The following is a 24,037-nucleotide window of genomic DNA, read 5'->3' as shown; positions in this document are numbered from 1 at the left end:
AAATTTCAACATGCCAGACTGTAGTAACACTTTTTGTAAATTTAAGAGAATACAGTATAAATAGCAGCTCTGTCTCCTAGTTTCTGGAAACAAGATCGATCAAAAATGCTTTGTCCTGGACTTGGTGCACACACAATAATGAAAATAATGCAAAAATGCACAATAAAAAGGAAAAGCAAGCAATGTAACAACTCTTATATTTTTCGTTCTATTGTCTGTAAACCCTAGAGATGGTTGTGTGTGAAAATCTCTTTAGATCAGCAGTTTCTGAAATACTCACACTGGCAGCATCTGAAAATGGCATGGCTGTTGGGCCTACAGTCACTTAAATCACCATTCTTCCCCATTGTGACACTCGATTTGAACTTCAGCAGGTCGTCTTGACAATACCTGCCTGCCTACCTAAATGCATTGAGTTGCTGCCATGTGATTGGCTGATTAGATATTTGTGTTAATAGTTGAACAGGTGTAGCTAATAAAGTGGCCAATGAGAGTGTGTGTGGGTGTATACATATATATGATATATACGAGGAGACACCCAAAAACAGAGAAATTAAAAAAAAAAAAAAGTATATTTCTCTGAACATTTCCAAAATGTAAATCACTCCCAATATCTTCTCCCTGAGATGTAATACACTTGTCCCACCATTTTTTCGATTGTTCAAAACTGTTCTGAAACTCTTCAAGTGACAACCTTCAGTGTCTGTGTCATTTTCTTCTAGACCTACTCCACATCCTGAAAACGCTTTCCTTTAAAGGTCCCTCTTCATTCTTGGAAATAAGAAAAAAATCACAGGGTGCAAGTTCTGGGGAGTGAGGAGGGGTGGCAAACCTTTGTCATCCTGTTTTCATGAGAAATTGCCGTACCAACAATGCTGTATGGGTGGAAGTGCTGTCGTGATGCAGAAGCCACTCGCCTGATCACCACAATTCGGGTCGCTTCCTCCACATATGCTTGAGCACTTGAAGGACACCGCTAGGCCAAATGATGCAGAAGGTAGTCTAGTATACAAACCTAGCAGCAAACGTTGGAAATAACGCTCCTCCAGCCTCCAGCAAAAAAATCTTGTTATTTTTGGTCCCCCCTCTAAATGTGAACTATATTAAAGTGCAGGGTTAATGTAACATAAACAAACAGCGTCTGCTGTAAGTTCAAATTCACGGAGTCTGAATGATTTTGAGGTGATAAAAAAGTGCATTAAAACGAGGAGGTCATTTAGGAGATGAAAGTTGCTTCCAGATTTGTGAAATGTAAGGTCAGACCAATTCAAAAGTAAAAGAGTAAAACTTTAGCTGAAGATGAGATTGATGAGACAAATTACATTTAAGAAAAGTGTGAGTGATGTAATAATTTTTGATGAAGACCATATAGAAAACAGGCACCAAAGTAATGAGCCTTTTATTTTCTCTCCAAAATAGGTTTCTGCAACCTAATAGAATATTCTGAGACCCCCGTAGTCAAATACAGGTTGTGATGACCGGAGCCTACCCCAGCAGCAAGGCAGGAAACAGCCCAAGATGCCCCAGGCACATTTGTAATCACCAGGCCTTGGGGATATGGGAGGGGAGGAAACACCGTGGAGATCAGAAACACTGAATGCCCACTTTGCAGCAGCACTACCCGATTTCTGAAGTGTGCCACAGGTGTACGGGACTGAATCCTAAAACTCTGAATAGAAACGAGGTGCACTTTGAAGCCGTGAACACCACAAGGCACATGCAGTTTCATTGTGCCAGAGCAAACAAAAAAAAAAAAAAAAAGTAAGTCAGACCTTACTGTGTGTGCCAAGTTATTATTTCCTGCTAACTTGGATTTTTCCAGAAACCTGGCAACAAAACACATATTTTATTGGTCCTGTTTTGCACAGTTAAAATGTTAAAGCAACATATTACTTACTTGAGCAATTCTTTATGGCATTCAGCAAACTTGACACTTTCTGAAGTTCGGTGTCTACTGTGACAGCATGAGCACACTGAGGTGTTTTGAGGGACATCCTTATCAGCACTGACATCTACTTATAAATTTCACTTATTAACTACTCCAAGAATTGAAGGGGACAATTGCTTTCCTTCTTATCTAATTCTTGAAGTACTGAAGTGTTTGTGACATGCTAGGGTTTCACAAACTCCAATGGTTTACAATTTATTTATCACAATCATTTTTAAAATCTTATACAATAACTTAACGCTAAGAGGAAGCAAGAACAAACTTCCTTAGAAAATTCCAACTGATGACATTTTTTTAAAGCTCCATACATACCTGAATCCTAAATAAATAAAAAGCTCACTGAGAACATCGAAATGATATGAATCTGAACAGCAATACATAATTAACTAAGCACAAATGGTCAATTCCTTTTCAGCATTTTAATTAAAAAAATACAACGGTTGCCCACCATAGTTTTTCTCCTTGCATTTCCCTGGCACGTCATAGTTAGATCGAGTGTGAACATTCACCAACAAAGGCAGAGCATTTCCGACTCCAACCCCAGCTCCTCACGCTGTCCATAAAGCGGGTTCAGTAAATCCGTTAGTCCCAAAGCTTGATCTGGCCGTCCCAGCCACAAGTGATCACCTTTGAAGTTTCGTGTGGATGCCAGAGGGCACTAATGCACACTTTGTCATGGGCTTTAATTCGGTGATAAAGTTTTGTTGTTTTCCAATCCCAAATGTTAAGTTTCCCATCGGCATCTCCTGAAACTACGTAACTGGGTAGGATGGGAAGAAAGAAACAAATTAAAAAAGAAAAATCAGTAAGAGTCCATAAAAATATATTACTCTTTCATATGATTTCTGTACTTGACTTAGTGCATGAAAATACTGATTGCAATTATAGATAAACACTTCTAATAGTACAAGTCTCCATCATTCAACAAATGTAAAATAGATCCTAAAATTAAAATACACATGTCCATTAAATCTTAGATATTTACCATTTTATAGGTCCAAGACACAAAAGGTCAAAACAATTTCTGTGAAAACTGACAACAGCATACAGTGACATATCTTTTAATAAATCATATTTAATATAAAAAAGGAACGGTGCTGTGCTGCTCAGAGTTTTGTTCACTTCTCGCAAGGCACAGATACTCAACAATCACACAGTCCATGAAATGTAAATCTGGATGGAGCGCCTTATCCTATAATTTACATTAGAAAAGATTACACCCTAAGAACAGCGTTTATGTATAACAGCAGGCATCAAACTGTCACATCTTTCTGCTTGGCTCCTTTTAATATTTAAATCTCTTTCCACCTGAATTGCTGCAACTTCAGGAGTGCTATTTTAATGCAAGGATAATGACACACAAAAACTCTTGCAACTGAAATCACAAAATTTCTAACATTTTAAAAAGGAACTTGCTGTCATTCATGGCATTCAAAAATAGGAACACTTAATCTATCATCTGTTATTAAGGACTTCCACAGAGAGCTGTATAGCTGGGGAGCTGAAGTTCTCATTTTAAAAAAAATCTCCCAAGGCGTTTTTTTATGCAGTAACTTAAATCAGATTTGAATTTTTAAGTATTTGAATGTTTTCCTGAACAACAACTCATGGCTACATTGTTTTGTGCTGTTAATACTAATAAAAAAATTGTATAATACACATAAAAGGCTGTCAAAGGTGGGCAGAGTGCGACATCTCAATACCAAAGGCTCTAAACGAGTGCAGCATGGTGGGCACTGTATCTAAGGCCGACATGAAACGTGCCAGATTTAAGATCAATGCAAATTTGGTACCTAAAATTCTAGTGATGGTCAATCAAAAAAACTACCATAGCTGTCATATTCTACACATGTACTGTTTTAGTTCTTGAGAGAAAACTCAGTTTTGTGTGCAAATGTCTTTGTTTTTCCAGTGACTAAGGAAAACTCCAACACACTGACATCCAGTTGACAGGAACGGAGATGAAGTATCGTCCATTTCATCCAATCTGACCACGTTAACCTCTGGGAGGACCACTCTTGTCTGCATGTGTGGAGCAAACATAAAATTAATAATTTTTGCAAATGTATTTTGTAATTAGTATATGTCAAATCGTATTGCCAGTATGACTGAAGTGTTTATTTTTTTCAGGGACTATTATCTTTAAAGCCTCTTTTTAATAAAAGTGACAGTAGGATGTCCAGACAACCGAGACTACCAATTGTTAACTCTGGCTACCAAACTACCGTCACAAAGCCCAGTGGACAACATGATGTTTCAGTTCTTGTGTACCCTAAATGATGAAAAATTGAATTGAGAGGCTGGTTACGTGGGTGAAAGAAGGGCTGAATACACAACAGGAAAAAGTACAAGTAAGACCTGCGAAGATATTTGAAGTGCATCTCTTTCACCATGTAGGTTACCCGCTCATGAGAATATTATACTCGCCTTCCCTTCGCTACATACACACCCACTAGTGAGCAAAACTACAAAGCAAACAAGGGAAACAATAGCGTTAGCTATAAAGCAACGGGTACAGTGAGGGAAGAATGCCAAAAGTTAATCGGATCCTGTCATTTATTGCATACTTTGTTAGAGACTGAAAAACATGAAGCTTTCCAGTACTGCGTCAGTACCATTTACATGTAAAAGGAATCATAACTATAAGAAGTATTATGGCCAAATAAAAAAAATAACATTTCAAAATACTGGAAGATCTTTTTTTAGCAGATTAAATACAAAGGATATTCCACCAAGTAGTAAGGACTGCAGGATGGTAGGTTCGGTGGGGAGGAGTTGGGCAGCATTGCTGTGCTCTGTGCAGAGAGCATTAAGAAACCACACATAAAAGTGATCCTTTGTTTTCTGTCAAGACTAATTTTAAGATTGAGAAGGTAAGAAAGCACCGTAACATTAAACTGTTGACTGCGCTAGTCAGCCTGCAAGATCTACAACATGCTAATGTAGAGCCGAGTCATTTCAAGAGCACCTTGGAAACACAGATATGCACTTATGTGGCAGTTAAGTCTCCAACTGACAGGGCTCACTAATGCTGAGAAAATGACTCAAAATATACAGCAGCTTGTTGATCACATGTGATGGCTTGAATGTGCAAACAATGCTCATATCACAGATTTTCAAATCATCAGAAATGGACATTAACCATTGGAAATTAGAGGACCACACTCAATTACAAACAGATCTTGCCTTACACAGTCACTGGAAGGGCATGACAGGAATCTTACGAAAAGAATGATGCTCACCATTTTCCCCCGATATGCACCGTGTGCTCCTGAAAGGTGTGCTGGAGCAGGCATGTCAAACACGCAGCCCGCAACAGAAATCTGTGCGGCCCGCATGACAGATCCTAGTTAGCACTGAACTTGTACAAAATGATTACTATCGTTTGTGATTGAATCATTCTGCATCTTTGGCGTTACTTATTGACTTTTCTTACTTCTGCCTTCTGACAAAAGCGCATTTTCCCATGGCATTATGGTACCAGAAACGTCATCTGCTAGTATAGCCACAAGCCTTGACCAAAGTTAATGAGCCGCAACGTCACAACTGAAGTGCTAGGTGGCAGCAGCAGGGGTGACCTGCACAGGGCCGCCAAATCCCAGGAGCCACCACGCCAATATATATTGAATATAAAACAGAAAGAGAAAATAACGACACAGCTGAAGGCAATGTGTAAATTGCCAAGTGCCGGGACAAAAGAAATAGATCTCACACTGTAAGACTCCTATATAAGCAATGAATACAATATAATAATATAAGGACCTAGCTAAGAGGCTAAGACTCTAATTGTATGCTGTTGTACGGAGAGTGTATGGAAATAAATTGCTGTTATTTAAACTTTAAGTGTTACATTTTTTACAGTTTTCAGTACTGGAAAGAAAGCTACAGTAACTTTGTATAATAGTATAATAGCATTTGTTACAGTGCGGCCCACCGATGGCAGTGAGTTTGACATGCCTGTGCTGGAGGTTGTGAAAACGCCCCCTACTGTTAGCCCAAAGGCTGCAGAGTGTAAACACACTTTTTCAGGCCTAAACCTAACCTTTAATAACATGAGGGCCCTCTTAATGGACCAAATGTGACAAATTTTAAAGCAGCTGTATATGTAGATCACAAGCTGTGGCCAACTGAAGTGTATCACAAGTAATTGATGGGGTCTAAGTTATACCTGAAAACAAAATTTGAGTATACAATATTAATGCTGTATTTCAGCTTATTTTTCTTAAAATAGTAAAATAATTGTGTGTAAATTGGAAAAAAAAGACTGTGCATCAGCATGGCATAATCCTTTAAAAATTATCGAATTGGCAATATATTCAACGTGCCAGTTGTGTTTATATTGTGGTCGAAAAGTATTATGCACTCATATATAACAAAAGTTCACAAAAAATATTGCTGTAAAAAAGTTGGAGTAAACCTCAACCCCATATATAAAGCTGGGCTACCCAGTAAGCAAAGGTGGTGGTGGCAGCTCACCAGATTGCCACATGCATTTACACTTTGTCCACTTCTGAAAGGCAGTGAAAATCTGACTGGATTACTGGGCAGGTTAGTTAAGTGAAGACCAGAAGCCGGATAGGTTTGTAGAGTGGAAAAGTACTCTTCACATTATTAGGTATGACTAAATAGTCAGAGAATGGAGAAAACACAGAAATAAATAACAAATATATAGCTTACATAAAATATAAATAAACTGTGGAAGCCAAAAAAAGGCCAAGAAACATTGGAAAGCAGAAAGCCTCTGTGGAGTATTAATCATTCACAAGAAAAGGAATGTCCAGACGACGTAAACCAGATGGTAGCAAACAACATACAAGACTGTCTAGGCAAACGTCCAATTGTGTGGCAGTGACACGGACAGAGTATGTATTTGTGCTTTAACTTTTTTTATTTGTTATTTTTTTAATATATCTATATATATCTATATATCTATATCTATATATAGATAGATAGATAGATAGATATAGAAATACCAGCGGCCTAAACTAACTGCAACAAATGTAAAGCATAAATTAGTTTGTAATGTAATGTCCCTCAATTTCTCTTTAAAAAATGTAACATTCAAAACACCTTATTTAAGCTCAATCTTGGAATTCACAGAATAGCTGTAACAACTTTTAAGCATTACAGTTCCATATTTTTTTTATAATATACAGGCAGATACATACAGTATAGAAGCAACACTCAGTTCTATTAAAACAACTTTTTTTGAATACAAGTACAGAAATGCCTGTAAATTTCATTCGACAACAAAACCTAATCTAAAATCTGAAGATTCTTACCTCATATCTGGTGAAAAATCAACTTGACATGCATAGCCAGCAACCATGTGACCTTTGAAGATTTTCTTTTTATTTAATCGAAATCTGTTCTGTGCACCAAATATGAGAATCTGATTGTCCATAGATTGACAAGCTAACCATTTACCTGGGGAGAAACAAAAGGACCACACAAATTCATGAAGTCGCACACATGGGTGGCTTTCAATTGCATGCAACAAACCCAAACTCCTTTATGGCAGTTAAATGTCTGAACAGCACACTGCATTATACAAGCAGGGAAGTTTTCATCAAGGAAGCCCATTTAAAACTTTTCAATATCATTTCCTTGTGTTTCTAAGATTTTATATAATGTACTTATCTGAAACGTAGCAAGCATAATAAATATGTTTACTTGATCTTTGTTAAAATAAAAATGGGTTATTAGGCATGTAATAACATTAATTTTACAAGAAAATGTTGTCTTGTTCCCTAGATTTTAAAATACATACATACATAAGCATCCATGGGAGATTATTTTATATTACATATAGACAATAGCACTGCATGACTGTGCAAATCAGCTAGACTATTTATCAATAAAAGAAAATCAAAATGATGTACCATTTGGAGACAGCGTCACTGCAGGCATGGAATGCATACTTGGCTCTGCAATGTATTTGAAATCAACTGGAATGTCCCTGTAAAGACAAACGGAACACAAGATCACAAAAAGATTCAGTTGCTGGGGATGCAGCAAGCTACATTAAAACTCAGCCGATCAAAGGACTGATATCGGCCAAACTCTGCCATGTCAAAAGGAATTGACAGAAGAAAACACGGCAATTTGCATGCAGAAAGCCTACACTGACTTATACACAAGAAAGGAAAAAACAGATTATTAAATAAATAATAAAAAGAGAAGTCTGCCCTGAGTAAGGTAACGTAAAGGTTCTGGACCTTATAAGCTCTCTGAAGTACAATACAAACGTTTTCCAGTTGTTTTTAAAGGCAGACAAGGAGGAAAAAGCCCTACAGACTTCTACCACACAGTGAGAAAAAAAAAAAAAGACAACTGATGCATCAAAAAGGCTCGCTCCTGGGTGACATACTCCATATATATTTTTTCCTTCTTCTTTTCTAAGGCAAACTGTACTTAGTTTACCAAAAGTAGTTGGCTTGAACTCAAATGAAAATGCAGTAAAACATATGAATTATGAATCAATGGTATATGCTGCACTGTGTGCAAGTTTTCTTAGTTACATATTTACAAATGTAGAAATTACTCGCAGTACCTTTGCAGATGAAAGCTTTATATAAGATATTGAATTGTTTTTTCAAGATACTTCATTCACAATGTAGAAATAGTGAAATTGTGAGCAATCAACTGAAGGCTATTAAAGACCTCAAGAGGCAAACGTATTCATTAGCATTCCATTATGAACAAAAACTCGGTGCTTTACACATAGCTATATACCAATTAAAATGTCTTAATACATCAAGCATAAACTATTAAGTCTAAGACTACTGTATGCTTATTTGATACTAATGTTAAATGTCTGCATAAAACATGTGTAATAAAGATATTACCAGAAATGTCGCCACCAAACCCACTTAACCCAGCTCTGGGTAGTGAGGGCTGGAGCCTCCTCCACTGGCACCATGCATACAGCAGGAACAACCCTGCGTGAGGCAACGTTTGAGCTGCCAGGTTCGTTCAGCTGGTTAGCCTGTAATTTGGTAGAGCATTGTTATATTCACTACTCATAGAATACTCATTACAGACCACATACCATTAAACCATCAACAGCAGCCTGCTTTTTTGACACATTGCACAATTCTGGCCCACCTTTCCATCAGTGTGAATCAGCAGGAATCCCCAAACACAACCACCATCCCATCTTGTGTGTGTGTGTTTTTTTTTTAAAGCGTTTTTGTGAAGAAGAATGGAAGTAAGTTAGACCATCAACTACAACGCTGTACCACATCCTTGAAAGGTTGTGATGAGCTGTATACACACCACTTTGTCATGGCTCATCTTCAAGTTAACTGTTGTGTTGGTCTCCTATGGTTCCTTTCATCAAGGGTCTGTTTGCCTTTCCCTTGATTTTTTTTTTAAATCATAATTTCGTCATACATCCACAGACATCTCTAAAAGCCTCACTGTGTTAAAATATATGAATGAGCTTAAGCTGCCCTAATTTGGTGTGTTCTTAAGAAATGTATGATTTTGAGAAGTACATAAGAAACAAAAATAGTCATGTCAACTAATATTAAAATGTTTCTTACAGTTAAGCAGACGGAGTGGTGGCTTAGAGGCTAGGGATTTGCACCAACAACCGGAAGGTTGCCTTTTTTGAATCCTGTAAATGCCAGATCCGATTCCCCTTTGTTGAGCCCTTGAGCAAGGCCATTAACCTGCAATTGCTCCGTCCTGGGTAAAATGTTCACCTGCATCCAGCTCTCCAAGGAGGTCCTCCAACTTACAGGGAGGATTTGGGGGTTTGTGGCAGGGAAAAAAAAAAAACAAACAACAACAACCCTGACACTGTTCAACTCCAATCTGACTAGTGTGGTGCTGATGGGTCACCAGCTGTACTCGGGTCCAAATCTGGGATCCTGAGGTGATTTACTGTGTGGTGAGTTCAGCAAAGTCTAAAGATTCTCAATTATAAATGAAATTGGTGATTTTTCACTCACTGATATTTGTAATCATTGACCCTGAAATAGTCTAAAACGGGGGTCTTCAACTCCAGTCCTGGAAGTTTTCATTCTAACTCTTTTCTTAATTAGTGACCAGTTTTTGCTGCTAATGAACTACAATGGAACCTCGGTTTGCGAGTAACTTGGTTTACAAGTGTTTTGCAAGACAAGCTAAAATGTTTAATAAATTTTGACTTGATAAATGAACGACGTCTTGCAATATGAGTAGTATGTATGTATACGCCTTGTCTGCTGAGCGTCATGTAATCACAACTGAGCTAAAGGTTCTTCTCTCTTTCGCTGCGGGATTGTGGGCAATCGTCTCCTATTCTCCTTCTGAGTCAGTGTGCCTCACTCATATAGTCAACATCCATACGAGTGTATACGGTTTACTACAGCATTGTGAGTGTGTGTGTGTGTGTGTGTGTGACGTGCGAGTCCCCGTCTTGCACCATCAGCTTTATTCAGCTTGCAACAGCACGGTTATTTATTGTAGCAGGATCTGCCATTCTCCTATACACAGACACAGCAGTCAGGCAGGGTCGTGGCCAAGTAATACTGTGCCCTGTGCATTTATAATGGTCCTTGTATTGCCCACTGACAGCAGGTGCTTATAGCATGTCCGCAATCTTTCTGGATTCGCTTTTTACAGCGAACTGCTACAGCGCTGGGAGACTGCGATTGCTTTGGGACGCTCTTCCACGTGTCGTCCTGTTGGGTGGAATCCCACAAGAATTTAGAAACTCACTCACACCAGCCATTATTCTTTTTAAAGGTAAAGTGCAGGTTAATTTGTTTTATGTATTTTTAGTTTATATTTTGTATTAATCATTTTTATATGAATAGTTTTGGGTTGTGGAACGAATCATCTGAGTTTCCATTATTTCTTATGGGGGAAATTCACTTTGATATACGAGTGCTTTGGACTGTGAACACGTTTCTGGAACAAATTATGCTCGCAAACCGAGGTTCCACTGTATTTCCCTTTATTTTATTTGACTTTTCTTGATATTGACCGCTGAATTAATTCTTTTTTCCTTAAATGGCACCTAAACATAAATTTGATGTGAAGTGAGCCAACAGATGACCAACTAAGTTGGAGCCTCAAACTCCAACCAATTTCACTTCATTCAGTTTCTTAATCTGAAGCCAATTACACCTGTTATTTAATTCCATGGAGCTTATTCTGCCTTGACAGACATTTCCAAAACTGTTGATTTTCTTTTTTAAGAGTTCTGTCAAAATGTTTTGTGGACCTGAGCAGATCAACATTACTGACGCCTTCACCTTTCTTTATTTTGAGTTATTGTGTGATGGATACAGATTGTTGTTTATGTGTTGGTTCATTTTGTGTCTTAATATTGTTTGGTTGTTAATTAAGGAAAATAAATAATTAAGGGGCATGAGTCTTAAGATGTGCATTAATTAAAATTAAGGCAAAGAGTTAACTAGCAGCAAAATCTGGTCACTAATTAAAAAAATGGTTAGAATGAAAACCTGCAGCCACATAAGATCTCCAGACTGGTCTAAAACAAAACCCTCATATACTTATATTTAAATTTTTTAATTTTTTAAACTTCTGCAAATGGCTCTTTGATGGCTAGAACCACCTGTAGAAGAATCAAATATCAAGAATATTATCCTCAAATTAGCTTTGTTAATTGATACCTCTTGTATCCCATTAAGAGGTGAACGCCTGGGGTTGGTTGATGTGGCCTGCACATTTTCATATCCTTCTGATCATTTTTGCAGAAAACAGGAATTTTTTTTATCATATGGGTGAAATTTCCTGCACAAAACTTGGTCCAAAAATGGCCAAAACATGAAGGCTTTTCAGGCTTAGAGGCCCAAAAATGAAGTATTTCTTCAAAGCAATGGCTTTATGAAACTAGTTTACTAACACTTAGTCAAATATCATATAGTCGAATTATTTCAAAAAATCATTTTAACTCTTTGTGCTTACAGGTTCTTACTAACTTGCTCGTTTGCCCCTCTTTTCAGAAGTAAACTACAAGCTATTGTTTTTCCATTGACTACCTAAAGACCACATTTTTAAGTTTCTTTTTTTTCCCCTTAACATTCTGTTTTAAGCTAAATGCAATGCCCATAAATAGGAAGAAAAAAAAAAGGATATACACAAGTGTCACAGAGTGACAAACATCAGACTGTAAAAATAATAAAAAATAATCATCCAGTTTCTGATCCTTTAATATTTGCCACGCATGTTTCAATTCAGGGTCAGGTAAATAAAGTAAATGTAGTGTACTTGGATAAAAATGACTCCAAGGTAGCACAAAACTGTTTTGTCCCTTGAATGAATGTAGAGAACATGTTTCACAATGAAGGACAAGACACTGTCAGATTGAAATGATTTACTGCATATTGCTCATGGCTATACAATGCAGTGCGACACTAATGGGTGTTGGCCATTTCCTTGCTATCTTCCTTTGCTGTCAGTGTTATCAATACGTTTGATCCAAAGGCCTTGCATTGTTTCTGAAATACTGCATTGCTTTCCCATACAGTGATCCAACTATATTTTAAAAGTGCTTTCATAGTACAGTATCAACCGTAACAACGCAAATATAATACATACCTTAAACTCTATATAATGAGAAAATACAATTAATCCATTCATTTTACTGCAATGATGCCTAACTACTTCTCACAAATACTGTAAACTGTGCCATGTCAAATAAGCCATTTTCACAAACATATGTGTTTTTATGTACATGAAGTTCCAGGAACTTGGCTATTTAAGAACCCCCACATCTGCCTTCATCCTTGGCACCCCTTTCTATGTTTTCAGAAATCAAGAGGTGTGTGTGTGTGTGTGTAACTTTGTGATACATTCTCAAGGAGGCTTATGTTATCTTAAATGGCTCAGCATTTTACCACAGATGCAGGCGAACTTATCTACTAATTTTACACACTTCATAACATTCTACTTCCTTTTGTCTTATGCTTACCCAACATGCCCATCAAGAATGAATGTCAGGAGTAACCATTTCAATGGATAACCACAACTGTGTAAACTTTGTTTTTTAATTATTTCAATACCTGTGAATAGTGCAGGACAAATACATTAGTCAAAAGAATCCCTAACTACTTCATGTACATATTTCCTCTTTTGTCAGAAGTAAATAATTGGTGCTGTCTGCCAAAATATGAAAATCTGATACTTTGATATTTTTCTGAATTTCTGAGAAAAGTTTATTTAAAATGAAACATATAAAACTTTTCTCTCTATTTCTCAGGCTTAACTGAATACTAAAATTTTTATTTCCAGCTTTACGTTTGTAAGTCAAGTATATTGTTGTTTAAGTTCACATAATCCAATAGGACAATTATTTTTTTTAATGTGTTTGAAAAACTTACATTACTTATATGACTGTTACTTATTTTATACTGAACTAGCTTTTCATGGACTTGTGCATTTTTGCACAAAAACAGATGAGGTCTGCCTGAAATTCCAAATAATGCTTTGTAGTCGCTATACTCCACTTTGCTTAGAAGCCCAGAAATGAATGAAAAACCCCACTCTGAGACATTTCCCACTATCTCCTCATCTAACCAATGTTGTTTTATTAGGTAAATGCAACAATGAGGAGTTCATGGACATGTGGGCACTCATACTACGAAAAGCAGAATACCAAATGGCATACCACTATTCAAAAATAAGGCTGTGGCCTCATGAACAAGAGACAACCATAACCCACTCAAAGTATCTGGCAGATCTCATGCAAGCAGCACTCTTTCAGTCTCTAGTAGATCACACCAACGAAATTGTCTGTACATTTCACTAGTAAGGGACTATAATTAAAAATAAATAAATAAATAAAATTTTGCATTCATATGAAGAGAGTGATGATGCGTGGTGCTACTCTTATATGCTATGCAAGAAATTTGTGAAATTAAAAAAAAAAAAAAAGCTTCCTCCAGTCATTAAATATATTATATTCAACTAATTTTTTTAATACAGAAGTCAGCACTGCTGCCTCATCAAATGAAATCTTCCCAGGTTTGTATGTCATGCCTGTCTCCTTTTTTCATCTTGCATCTACATAGCTTTTTCTATGGCTACTCTGGTTGTCCTCCAACATTTCAGTGATTCATGTGTTAGGTTAACTGGTACATAAATGACCCCTTTGTGAATTTGATGGAGGGCTTGAATGGACCCTGTGATGGGCTTGTGCTCTGTGACAAATGTTATCACTACACCATGGCGCTGGAGTGGTATGGTACTTTAATGGAACAGAAATACAGCAAAGCAATTATTTGCAGAGCTCAGACAGACCTTAAGGGGTATTTGTTTGCAGCACAGATTTTATCTTAAAATATACTCCACCATTAATACATAAATAAAGAAATCACACATAATACCATTAACTGAGCATGCAACTAGGATTTGATGGAATTTAACTATGGGAATCCTGTAATTATTTAGAGTACATAAAGGATTACTCCCAAAAAATTCAACTTGACTTAGTATTAGAAATGCTTAAAGAATTAAACACAAGATTTTCCAATTTATTTTCTCTTGGGGGTCTAAACACAGAGCCATTTATCCTGATTACAACATATGAAGCTGTTAATTGACAGAGCTGGCCTTATTAACCTGGCAAGACAACAAGTACTTGCAGCCGTCCATTATCGATTAATATTTGAAATTGCTCTGGCTGTGGGAGGCCCTAGAGCTACTGCTTGATGGTCACTTTGGAAATAAGCAAAACGCAGATAATGAAACAAACATTCTCAAACATCTTTAATCCAATTCAGGGTTGTGGGAGGAGATTATGCAGAGAGCAGCATTAGGGGGAAAAGAATGAAGAAAAAACCTGGACAGGGTGCCAAGTCTGACCAAGGGCTCTCAAACATACATATCCACAGCCACACTCATAAGCCCTAACCTAACAACCATTCATTTGGGCATGTGTGAAGGAAACCCGTTGAGAAACAAGGAGAACGTGTAAACTCTACATTGGCAACAACAGGAGTAGGACTCAAAACCAAGAAACTGGATGCATGAGGTGGCGGCAGGAGCACCATCCACTATGATACTGTACAGCTCACAAAATGTAGATCTTCTGGCTAAATAAAAACTGTTTGGGAAAATGGTAAAGATATAAAAGAGTATAAAAATGTAAAGGCTAGATTTAATACTGCACTTCTCTCATTAAAAAGATGTTGGATCTAGCACAGAAAAGAAAGTTAGCTCTTCAGGGTCATCTCAACCCCACAAAAGAAAGAATATACAGATAATTCATGCCAAAACTTAATGATGTATGAGACCTGAACATATTTTTTGTGTTTTAAAGCTTACCATTCCCAGACACGAAGACTCTTGTCATCTGACGTACTAACAAAGCGCCGATTTTCGTCCACAAATGTAATGGTGTTGACAGCCCCCAGGTGTCTATCATATTCCTGCACCACTTCACCAGATCGAATGTCCCACTGTTAAATTGAAAGAGTTATCATAAGGGGCAAAATAGATGTGCATGCATTTTATATATTAAGATTCATGCTGAAAGAAAGGATAATACATAAAAATTAAAAACAGTTTTTCAGGGGTTCAAAAATGCCATCTACGCCCTAGGAAAATTAGTGGTGAACAAATTACACACAAAAACACATTAATGGAAACTAAGATGGGGGGGAAAAAAAGGAATGACTAGTTTTGAGCATTTTTGAAAACATGATTTGGAAGAGTCCACTATAGGGAAAACATTTTTTATAATTCTAATATATCAGGAAGTTAGGATGTGTGAGATGAGAAAGTGTTTAAGGCTTGGCTAGCTGGCTCAAAATGCTTACATAATCTACAAAGAGCTTAAAACTTGTCACTGCAACCAAAATTAAAAAAAAAAAAAAAAAAACTACCCAAATATTTGAGAACAGACTGCTCAATCTAGAACCTGTGATCCAAGTTATCTTACACACACTGCTGAAAGCACAGAAAATTTTACACATTTAATAGTTTTTGTCTTTTTTCAGATTAAGAACCAATTGACAGCTGTAACTATTTTAGCAAAATCTAGATTAGATTTTATTAATCCCAAGTGGGAACGGGTATTGAAAACCGGTATTAAATTGGTACTGGTTCCAGACTGGCCAGTACCAAAATATCAATAAGCTCCTGGGAAAATGGTGCTGCTGTCTGTATTTTTGTAAGTTAATTCACTCTAACATTAGCGTCATTTTTAAATTCTTAACCATTCCTTAATGAGGGCGGCACGGTGGCGCAGTGGGTAGCGATGCTGCCTTGCAGTTAGGAGACCTGGGTTCACTTATAACCAGGGATAAATAAATTTACAACCGGGTCCTACCAACGTGGAGTTTACATGTTCTCCCCGTGTCTGCGTGGGTTTCCTCCCACACTCCAAGGACATGCAGGTTAGGTGCACTGGCGATCCTAAATTGACCCTAGTGTGTGCTTGGGGTGGGTGTGTGTGTGTGTGTGTGTGTGGGTGGGTGTGTGTGTGTGCCCTGTGGCGGGCTGGCGCCCTGCCCAGGGTTTGTTTCCTGGCTTGCGCCCTGTGTTAGCTGGGACTGGCTCCAGCAGACCCCCCCAAGACGCTGTAGTTAGGATATAGCGGGTTGGATAATGGATGGATGGATTCCTTAATGATGATGACACTACAGGCGTCAGGCGATTACGTTTTAGTTACATAGCAGCATGTTTAGATTCTGTGCTCTCCAGTCATCATGATAGAGTGGCTAAAGCGTTCAAAAATGTGGACTCATTTTAATAAATCTAATGATAATGCAGCTAAAAGCAATTTATGTAAAAAGGTAGTTCATGTAAAGGGGGTAACACTAGCAACCTCATGAAACACAATACAATATATAAATGTAAAGCAGTGCAGTGTGTTTGACTTCTCTCCTTCCAAGAAAGTGGCTGCTGAAACGTACTCACTCTGCAGCCCCCCAGCTCCGATACTGCTGGAATTATCCAAACTCGATATCGTCAAGTCAAAGTAACACTTGTCGTTATAAAAGTCTGTAGTTATTTACTCAGGACATATAAAGTGAGCATTGGTTTTAATTTGTGTTCAGGCAGCATCAGTCAAGTAGCTGCTGCAGATTCATCAATGGATACCGGAATTCAGACACTCAAGTCCACCCCGTTCTCCATTACGCAAGAAGGAACAATTTCTTTGGAAAAAAACAGCAGAATGTCACAGGGATGTTGCAAAGTGTATTGTGCAAGATGTGTAGCCCTTCACAATAGTGGAGTGGAATTTGTTTAGGTAGCATAGCACAGATTGCCAACTGCTAGGCAGTTACCTTAAAGTTTGAACTGAGCTATCCTGACAACCAGAGAAATACATTTACAACCATAATAAAGTGTACAGTAACCCTTTAAAACTTGAGTTATGAGGTGGTAATACAATGTATGTGATATAATTGAAATTGGATTTTATTATGCATGTTGTTAAATTGTTATTCATTTATATTTTGAATGTTTTATGTTTATGTTCACTTATTTTATTGGTTTGGATGGTAGCGAATGCCTAAGGCTAAGGAAAGAAAAAAGGTTGGGGAAGGCAAGTGGGGAGTAATGGTGTAGGTATCGGTATAAAGTTGTTGACAAGCTAACTATATTTGAGCTGTTACTGTAAGAAATGTGGCTATTTCAATGGTAAACTTCAACTAGAAGTTTATTTAACAAAAGAGTCGATTCCAGCATGTAGTTAACTGTTGGGGAACAACACGTGGTTGTGCTAGACTTTGGATGAACTGTGTCGAGAACGCCAACCTGGTGAGCTGTGGAGCACCAGCCATGGGCATTGTCGACATTGTTGCAGCTGACCAACTATCGCAGCCGACTTGACACTTGCCAGGACGGATACGACTATCAGCTTGCTTCTACTGGGAATGAACGATTTCCAAATGCTTTATTACAGCGCAGGAGTCAATCACCGAGTAATGCTGCAGTCGCAAGCAAGTACCAGGTTTGCAACTTTTATGTGTGGTACCATTTACATGACTTTTTTCCCTTCTCTTTCAGTTTGTTTTTTGCCAGCTTAGGTTTAATAAGGGAAATTTGCCCTATTTTTTTCTTTATTCTTTCAGAGAAAAAAAACTGTTGGGTAAGCACTAAAATGGTTTTCCTGGACTTAAATCTACTGAATATATTATTTTGCATGGAATGTGGGATGTATATACTTGTATGTAAATAACAGATAATGCAGTTAAACCACACAACTGAGTTCTTGTGTTTTTGATAACAGATAATAACTGGCTTAGCCATAAAGGAGGGAAAAAAAATGTGGTTTCGTAATGAAGGGTGCAATTCATGGTAAAGCTATGTAAATTATTGAGTTAACTGGTTAAAATATAACTTTTTTTGTCATAGAGTATGGATAGATTATTAAGCTTTTATTATTAATTAGTTCATTTGATTATTAACAGAGGTTTACTCATTAAATGATAGTGCTGAAAACAATAGCATAACAAGAAGGTTATATTTAGATTTATTAATTGGGAGAAAAAAATCCCTCACTAGAGCCGAGGGGTGCTACATAAGCAATACAAAAAACAAACAAAATTAGTTACTCATAATTCAAGTCAATATGTACACATTTGGGATGTCGGAAGGAAAATTTCAGTGCTCAAAGAAACGCAACCCTGCACAAGGAAAATATGCAAAGTCCACACATTCAGTCACCAGACTGTTAACTGTGTCACAGTAGAGCAAACCTCTGTGCCACTAGAAGAGGAAACGATACAACAAAACCATATTTAAAACAAACAGAATGGCTTAACTGCATGTCCACTGAAAACTTGTAACTAAATACTATTCATCGACTGCATTTCTTTTCTTCAAATAGGTCTGTGATTCGTAGGCATTTTGCCGGCAGTTGAAAAATGAACACCTTTAATCTAACTGACATGCCATTATTGCAGCTATAAAACATACAGCTTATAATTTGCTCTGTGGAGTCTGAAATTTTCTTCAGTTTTAAAGAGCTTTCTATGATGGTACATTAAAGGGGCCGAGAAAAGGTGGAAGGAAACCTTAAACAAGCACATCAAAAAGGTTATACATATGTATATTTAAAAAAAAACCTTACCTGCACAATTTTCTTATCAGACATTCCAGCAACAAGAAGGTTTTGCTTGTCCTCATCAGGATTAAATTTAACACAGTATGGTACCTTTCTGTTTGTAAACCTTGAGATGCATTGCCCTACATATAGATAATCAAGTTTTAAACAAAACTCTTAATTTAATTACAATGAATACACAAAATTATATAAGTAAGTGATTGCCTTTCACATGAATGGAATTCCATTCAAGATGAACGGTTTTATAAATATTTTACTTACTAAAATGTTTTTACAAGATTAAAATTGTTATGATTCATGATGCAGTATGTGGTTCAGATCGACATAAATGGTAAGGTTTAGGGATTTCTTTCTGAGAACAAATCTCCTTCTTTATAAAAGACTGCAATATAAAACTATGTCTGAATCTTCAGTTGATGGAGATATAATGTAAGATTTATAGAAACTGTTATTCGCAATCATTTCTTCTCTTGCATTCATATTTATATGACCATCATAATACGCTGTCTTATTAGACAGAGCATATTAGGTGTGTTGTCAGTGTTTGAGCTCACCCACTTGGTACATTTCATGGTATTCTGATCTTTAGTAAAGGTCCACTAACAGCAGTCTATACAAATGAAAAAAGACACATTAACATTTAGATCTATCCTTCCTTTTACCTAAAGGGGGTGGACTGGTCTGACTATCTCTATTCCCGTGGACAGGAGTACTTGAAGGCCAATTTATATTTTGTACGAGGATGAGCAGCTTTCTTCTCCAATGTTTAAGTTTATCAACTTTGGAAAACTTAAGTAGTGATCAACATGTTTTGCTTGTTAAATATTGTACCCACCACAACAGCATGTGTTAAATATTTGTGCCATGACCAAACAAATATGTTGCTGCTTGATCAATAATTAATCATTAAAAAAGTTATTTCATGAGCTCCTCCTTATAAGTACATAATTTTGCAAAGTAAACATATACAGTCCCAAAATTAAAAAAAAAAAAAAATTAAAAACAATAACCAATTTATCACAAAACATATCTATAATAATAAAGATTCTTTAATAAATAGGAGAATGTTTTGTTAATATTTACTAAGGTTCCTTTTTATCTAATATTACATACAAATAAATATTTTTTAACAATAACTGCAAAAATTATGCAATAATGCTGAAAACTAGACAGGTCCCAGTTTTACTCAAGTATGTGATGACAAACTATTTAAAGAATAAGTACGTCTACTCTCTTCTAATATGACATACCTGTTTCTGTGTCCCATAGCTTTAAGTATCTGTCATAAGCAGCACTGAGGAACTGTGTGCCTGCATTATTAAAACAGATGTCGCGAACAGCCTTGCTATGACCTAAAGAGAAAGCAGACATGTAAAGCACACTGGAATAAGTGTAATCTTTTTAGTACATTTCTGAGAACCAAAAAAGTGTGCACTAATTAACACAAATTTAAATATTTTTCCTATTAACTGAATATGTTAAACCAGTGCTAACCCTGGTTTTTTGTTATTCCTAATAAATACCAACTCGTTTTGTTATGATTACGAAGACCCAACGATAGTAAAAGAAAAAAAAAAAAAAAGCTTTTACTTAATAAAAACCATACAGGACATTATGAAATGGTTTCTTAATTTTGTATCATGCTTTAAAAATAATTGTAGTGCAATAATACCAGCAACAAATATGAATTTGTTAATAAACATTAAGTGCAAAAACAAGCTTGTCAATACTGTTACAAATGTATTAGGGTGAAAATCACAGCCCATTTAGGATGGCCCTAACATTTCTGCATGGTACACTGGGGGACTGTGTAGGAATAAATGCCTACAGCATTGTGGAGGACCACTTGCTCCCTTCTCAGGGTCTCATTGTCCCGATTACATCAGGCCAAAGGCATCACATGATCTGAACAAGTCCTGCTAGGTTTGGCAACAGCTTCTACCCCTTGGCTGTGCAGACACTGAACGGTGTGCTGCCCCCCTGCCCTAATACCTGCTCCTAGTAGTCTATTTATATACAGGACATCTGTCACTACTATTCTTTATATTATTAGTGGTTGTTTTTATTTATTACTGTCTATTTCAATGTATCATCTATTATTTATCGATTATTTACTTAAATATAGTGTAGTTCTTTATGCGTGTTGTGCTTGTCCTGTGCTAATGTATATGTTGCACTGTGGTCCTGGAGAAAGTTATTTCATACCACTGTATGCTGCAGTACTGTGTATGGATAGTATGACGATAAGGCTGCCTGACAGCCATCCATTTAATCCAACATTAAGATACAGATGAAATTCAGTACTTGTTAATCCACTCATCTGTTTAAAACTATAAAGTTTGGAAAATACTGACAAAACTTTAAATACAGAAATTGAAGATTATTGTGTAAATGGCAAAGGTTTACCATCAAAACAGGGTTTCTTTTAATTGTGTGCATGATGTGTAAAAGCATTTAGATCAAGAGCAAGGAAAACTAAGGTATAAATGTTAAACATCATTTTATAATGATTTTACAGGAAGGGGGTTGAGGAGACACACACAAATACACAATAGTTATACTCACCAACAAATGTTCGTAAACACCTTCGTTCGTTATAAACTTCCCAGAGCTAATAATACAAGGCAAAAGGGAGCACATGTAACATAAAGCATATGACATTTTAATTCAAGAAACCTCAACACTATTTTTAACCCTTCACTTCAGCTTGACATGGGCCTGGTGACAAAATACATTGGTATTTTGGATTGCTACTACTTAAAAAAAAATTCTTAACAATATATATTCTTTATCTATATATATATATATATATATATATATATATTTTTTAAGTTGCTGACCAATAAAACACACATATGAAATAGAAGTAGTTGATCGTGTTTAGATTATAAAGTTTCACTCATTGGTAACACACGCAATTTTACTGAATTTCAGTTGGTTATTTCTATTTAACAGTTACTTCTTGCTTTCAAATATTATAACTGGCTTGCTTAGTTCAATTATATTAACACTAGAATTACCAGAGCCTATGAAAAAAACTCATAGATCCGTCCCACCTTAAATCGCTACTTAAATCCGTCCGCACCTCTCCCAGCGTCTTTTGTCTTGTTAATGTTGAGATTAAGAGCAGCAAGCAGCCGGCTATTCCACCCCCCACCAATTTAGAACGTGCACAAACTTCTCCCTGCTCTTGCCTTGATTGATTATCTGGGCGTGAAGTGGAGTTTTAGAGTGGAAAAAATAGATCGTTATTTGGAACACACGCATTTCATGCGTGTTCCATTTCTACATTAATCTGTGTAAACACATTGTTAAAATAGAAACTTTTTCATATTTTAGTAATAAATGTTACAAAATGCAGGCATAAACTATAGAATATGTAAGGGTTGATTTCCAAACCCTCTTTCACAAAAGATTCAAACTTGACACAGCAACTCCTGTGGCGTAGCGGTAAGATTTGCCGTCGTAGCACGTCTACTGTGCCTCAGAGACCCGAGTTCGATTCCCCGTTGCGTAGAATCTGTTATTTTTTTCTTTTTAACCTCAAAACGGACATAAAATTTATAAATTGGTCACTGTCAAGTTAATGATATCGTTATATTTCCATGCAGGATGCTCCTTTTAAAATATTTTTAACAACCGAGACTGCAATTAACATGAACAGGTGTCATTACAACTGTTATTTTTAAGATCCATAACACACAGACAGACAGAGCACTGCGTAATAGAGAGACAGACAGGCAGAGAAGTCACTAAATAAACAGTGAAGTTGTTCAAAAATGTTTTAAAAGGAGCATCCCACATGAAAATATAACGATCTCATTAGTTGACAGTGCATACTAATTTATAAATTTTATGTCCGTTTCAGGTTTAAAAAAAAAAAAAAAACTCTCCTCACCTGGGAATCGAACTCAGGTCTCTGAGGCACGGCAGTATTGGGGGCTACTCACGGGAGATGATGGATCATGCTTGAACCTTTTGTGAAAGTGCTTATTTAAAATTTAGAAATCAGGCTTTATATATTCTATAGTTTATGCCTACATTTTGTAACATTTATTACTAAAATATGAAAAAGTTTCTGTTTTAACAATGTGTTTATACGGATTACTGTAGAAACGGAACACACATGGAATGTGTGTGTTCCAAAAACGATCTATTATTTCCACTCTAAAACTCCACTTAACTCCCAGATAATCAATCAAGGCATGAGCTGGGAGAAGTTCGTGCATGTTCTGCGACGGTGGGGGATGGAATAGCCGACTGCTTGCTGCTCTTAATCTCAACATTAACAGGACAAAAGACGCTGGCGGAGAGGTGAGGACGGATTTAAGAAGCGATTTAAGGTGGGACGGATCTACGAGTTTTTTCGTTGGCTCTGGTAATTCTAGTGTTAAAAGGGAAATATACATATTAACATTTATACATACAATGAAATTAAAAAGTATTTTTTGTAATCTAAAAATCTGGATCCACACTTTTATTTATCTAGATATCTCTCTCTCTCTCTCTCTCTATTATATATCTATATACTGTAGACTTTGTTAAATGGTGCGACTCAAACCACTTACATCTTAACACCAGCAAAATCAAGGAGCTGGTGGTGGATTTTAGGAGGCCCAGACCCCTCATGGACCCTATGATTATCAGAGGTGACTGTGTGCAGAGGGTGCAGACCTATAAATATCTGGGAGTGCAGCTGGATGACAAATTGGACTGGACTGCCAATACTGATGCTCTATGTAAGAAAGGTCAGAGCAGACTATACTTTGAGAAGGTTGGCATCCTTCAACATCTGCAGTAAGATGCTGCAGATGTTCTACCAGACGGTTATGGCGAGTGCCCTCTTCTATGCGGTGGTGTGCTGGGGTGGCAGCATAAAGATGAAAGACGCCTCACGCCTGGACAAACTTGTTAAGAAGGCAGGCTCTATTGTAGGAGTAAAGTTGGACAGTTTAACATCTGTGGCAGAGCGATGGGCTTTAAGCAAACTCCTGTCAATCATGAATAATCCACTGCATCCACTGAATAGTGTCATCTCCAGACAGAGGAGTAGC

The 24,037-nt window shown here is 36.9% G+C and overlaps 1 protein-coding gene across 2 annotated transcripts in view; it reads right to left on the bottom strand.

The window, feature by feature from the left end:
- Positions 1-2,130: 2,130 nt before the first annotated feature.
- The window catches only part of cdc40 (cell division cycle 40 homolog (S. cerevisiae)), a 54,159-nt gene continuing 32,252 nt past the window's right edge, over positions 2,131-24,037 (bottom strand). For both annotated transcript variants that reach the window (XM_039747918.1, XM_039747919.1), the window contains 7 exons: positions 21,549-21,594; positions 20,234-20,335; positions 18,990-19,105; positions 15,233-15,366; positions 7,831-7,907; positions 7,231-7,375; positions 2,131-2,708 (listed from right to left, as the gene is read on the bottom strand). In XM_039747918.1, coding sequence (XP_039603852.1) covers positions 2,531-2,708; positions 7,231-7,375; positions 7,831-7,907; positions 15,233-15,366; positions 18,990-19,105; positions 20,234-20,335; positions 21,549-21,594 — 798 coding nt within the window. In that variant the 3' untranslated portion in view covers positions 2,131-2,530. The remainder of the gene's footprint in view (positions 2,709-7,230; positions 7,376-7,830; positions 7,908-15,232; positions 15,367-18,989; positions 19,106-20,233; positions 20,336-21,548; positions 21,595-24,037) is intronic.

The sequence above is a fragment of the Polypterus senegalus genome, chromosome 3, assembly GCF_016835505.1.
Source record: "Polypterus senegalus isolate Bchr_013 chromosome 3, ASM1683550v1, whole genome shotgun sequence".
NCBI lineage: Eukaryota > Metazoa > Chordata > Cladistia > Polypteriformes > Polypteridae > Polypterus > Polypterus senegalus.
Note: the sequence above shows the minus strand (reverse complement) of the source record. Positions and strands in the feature narration are given on the sequence as shown.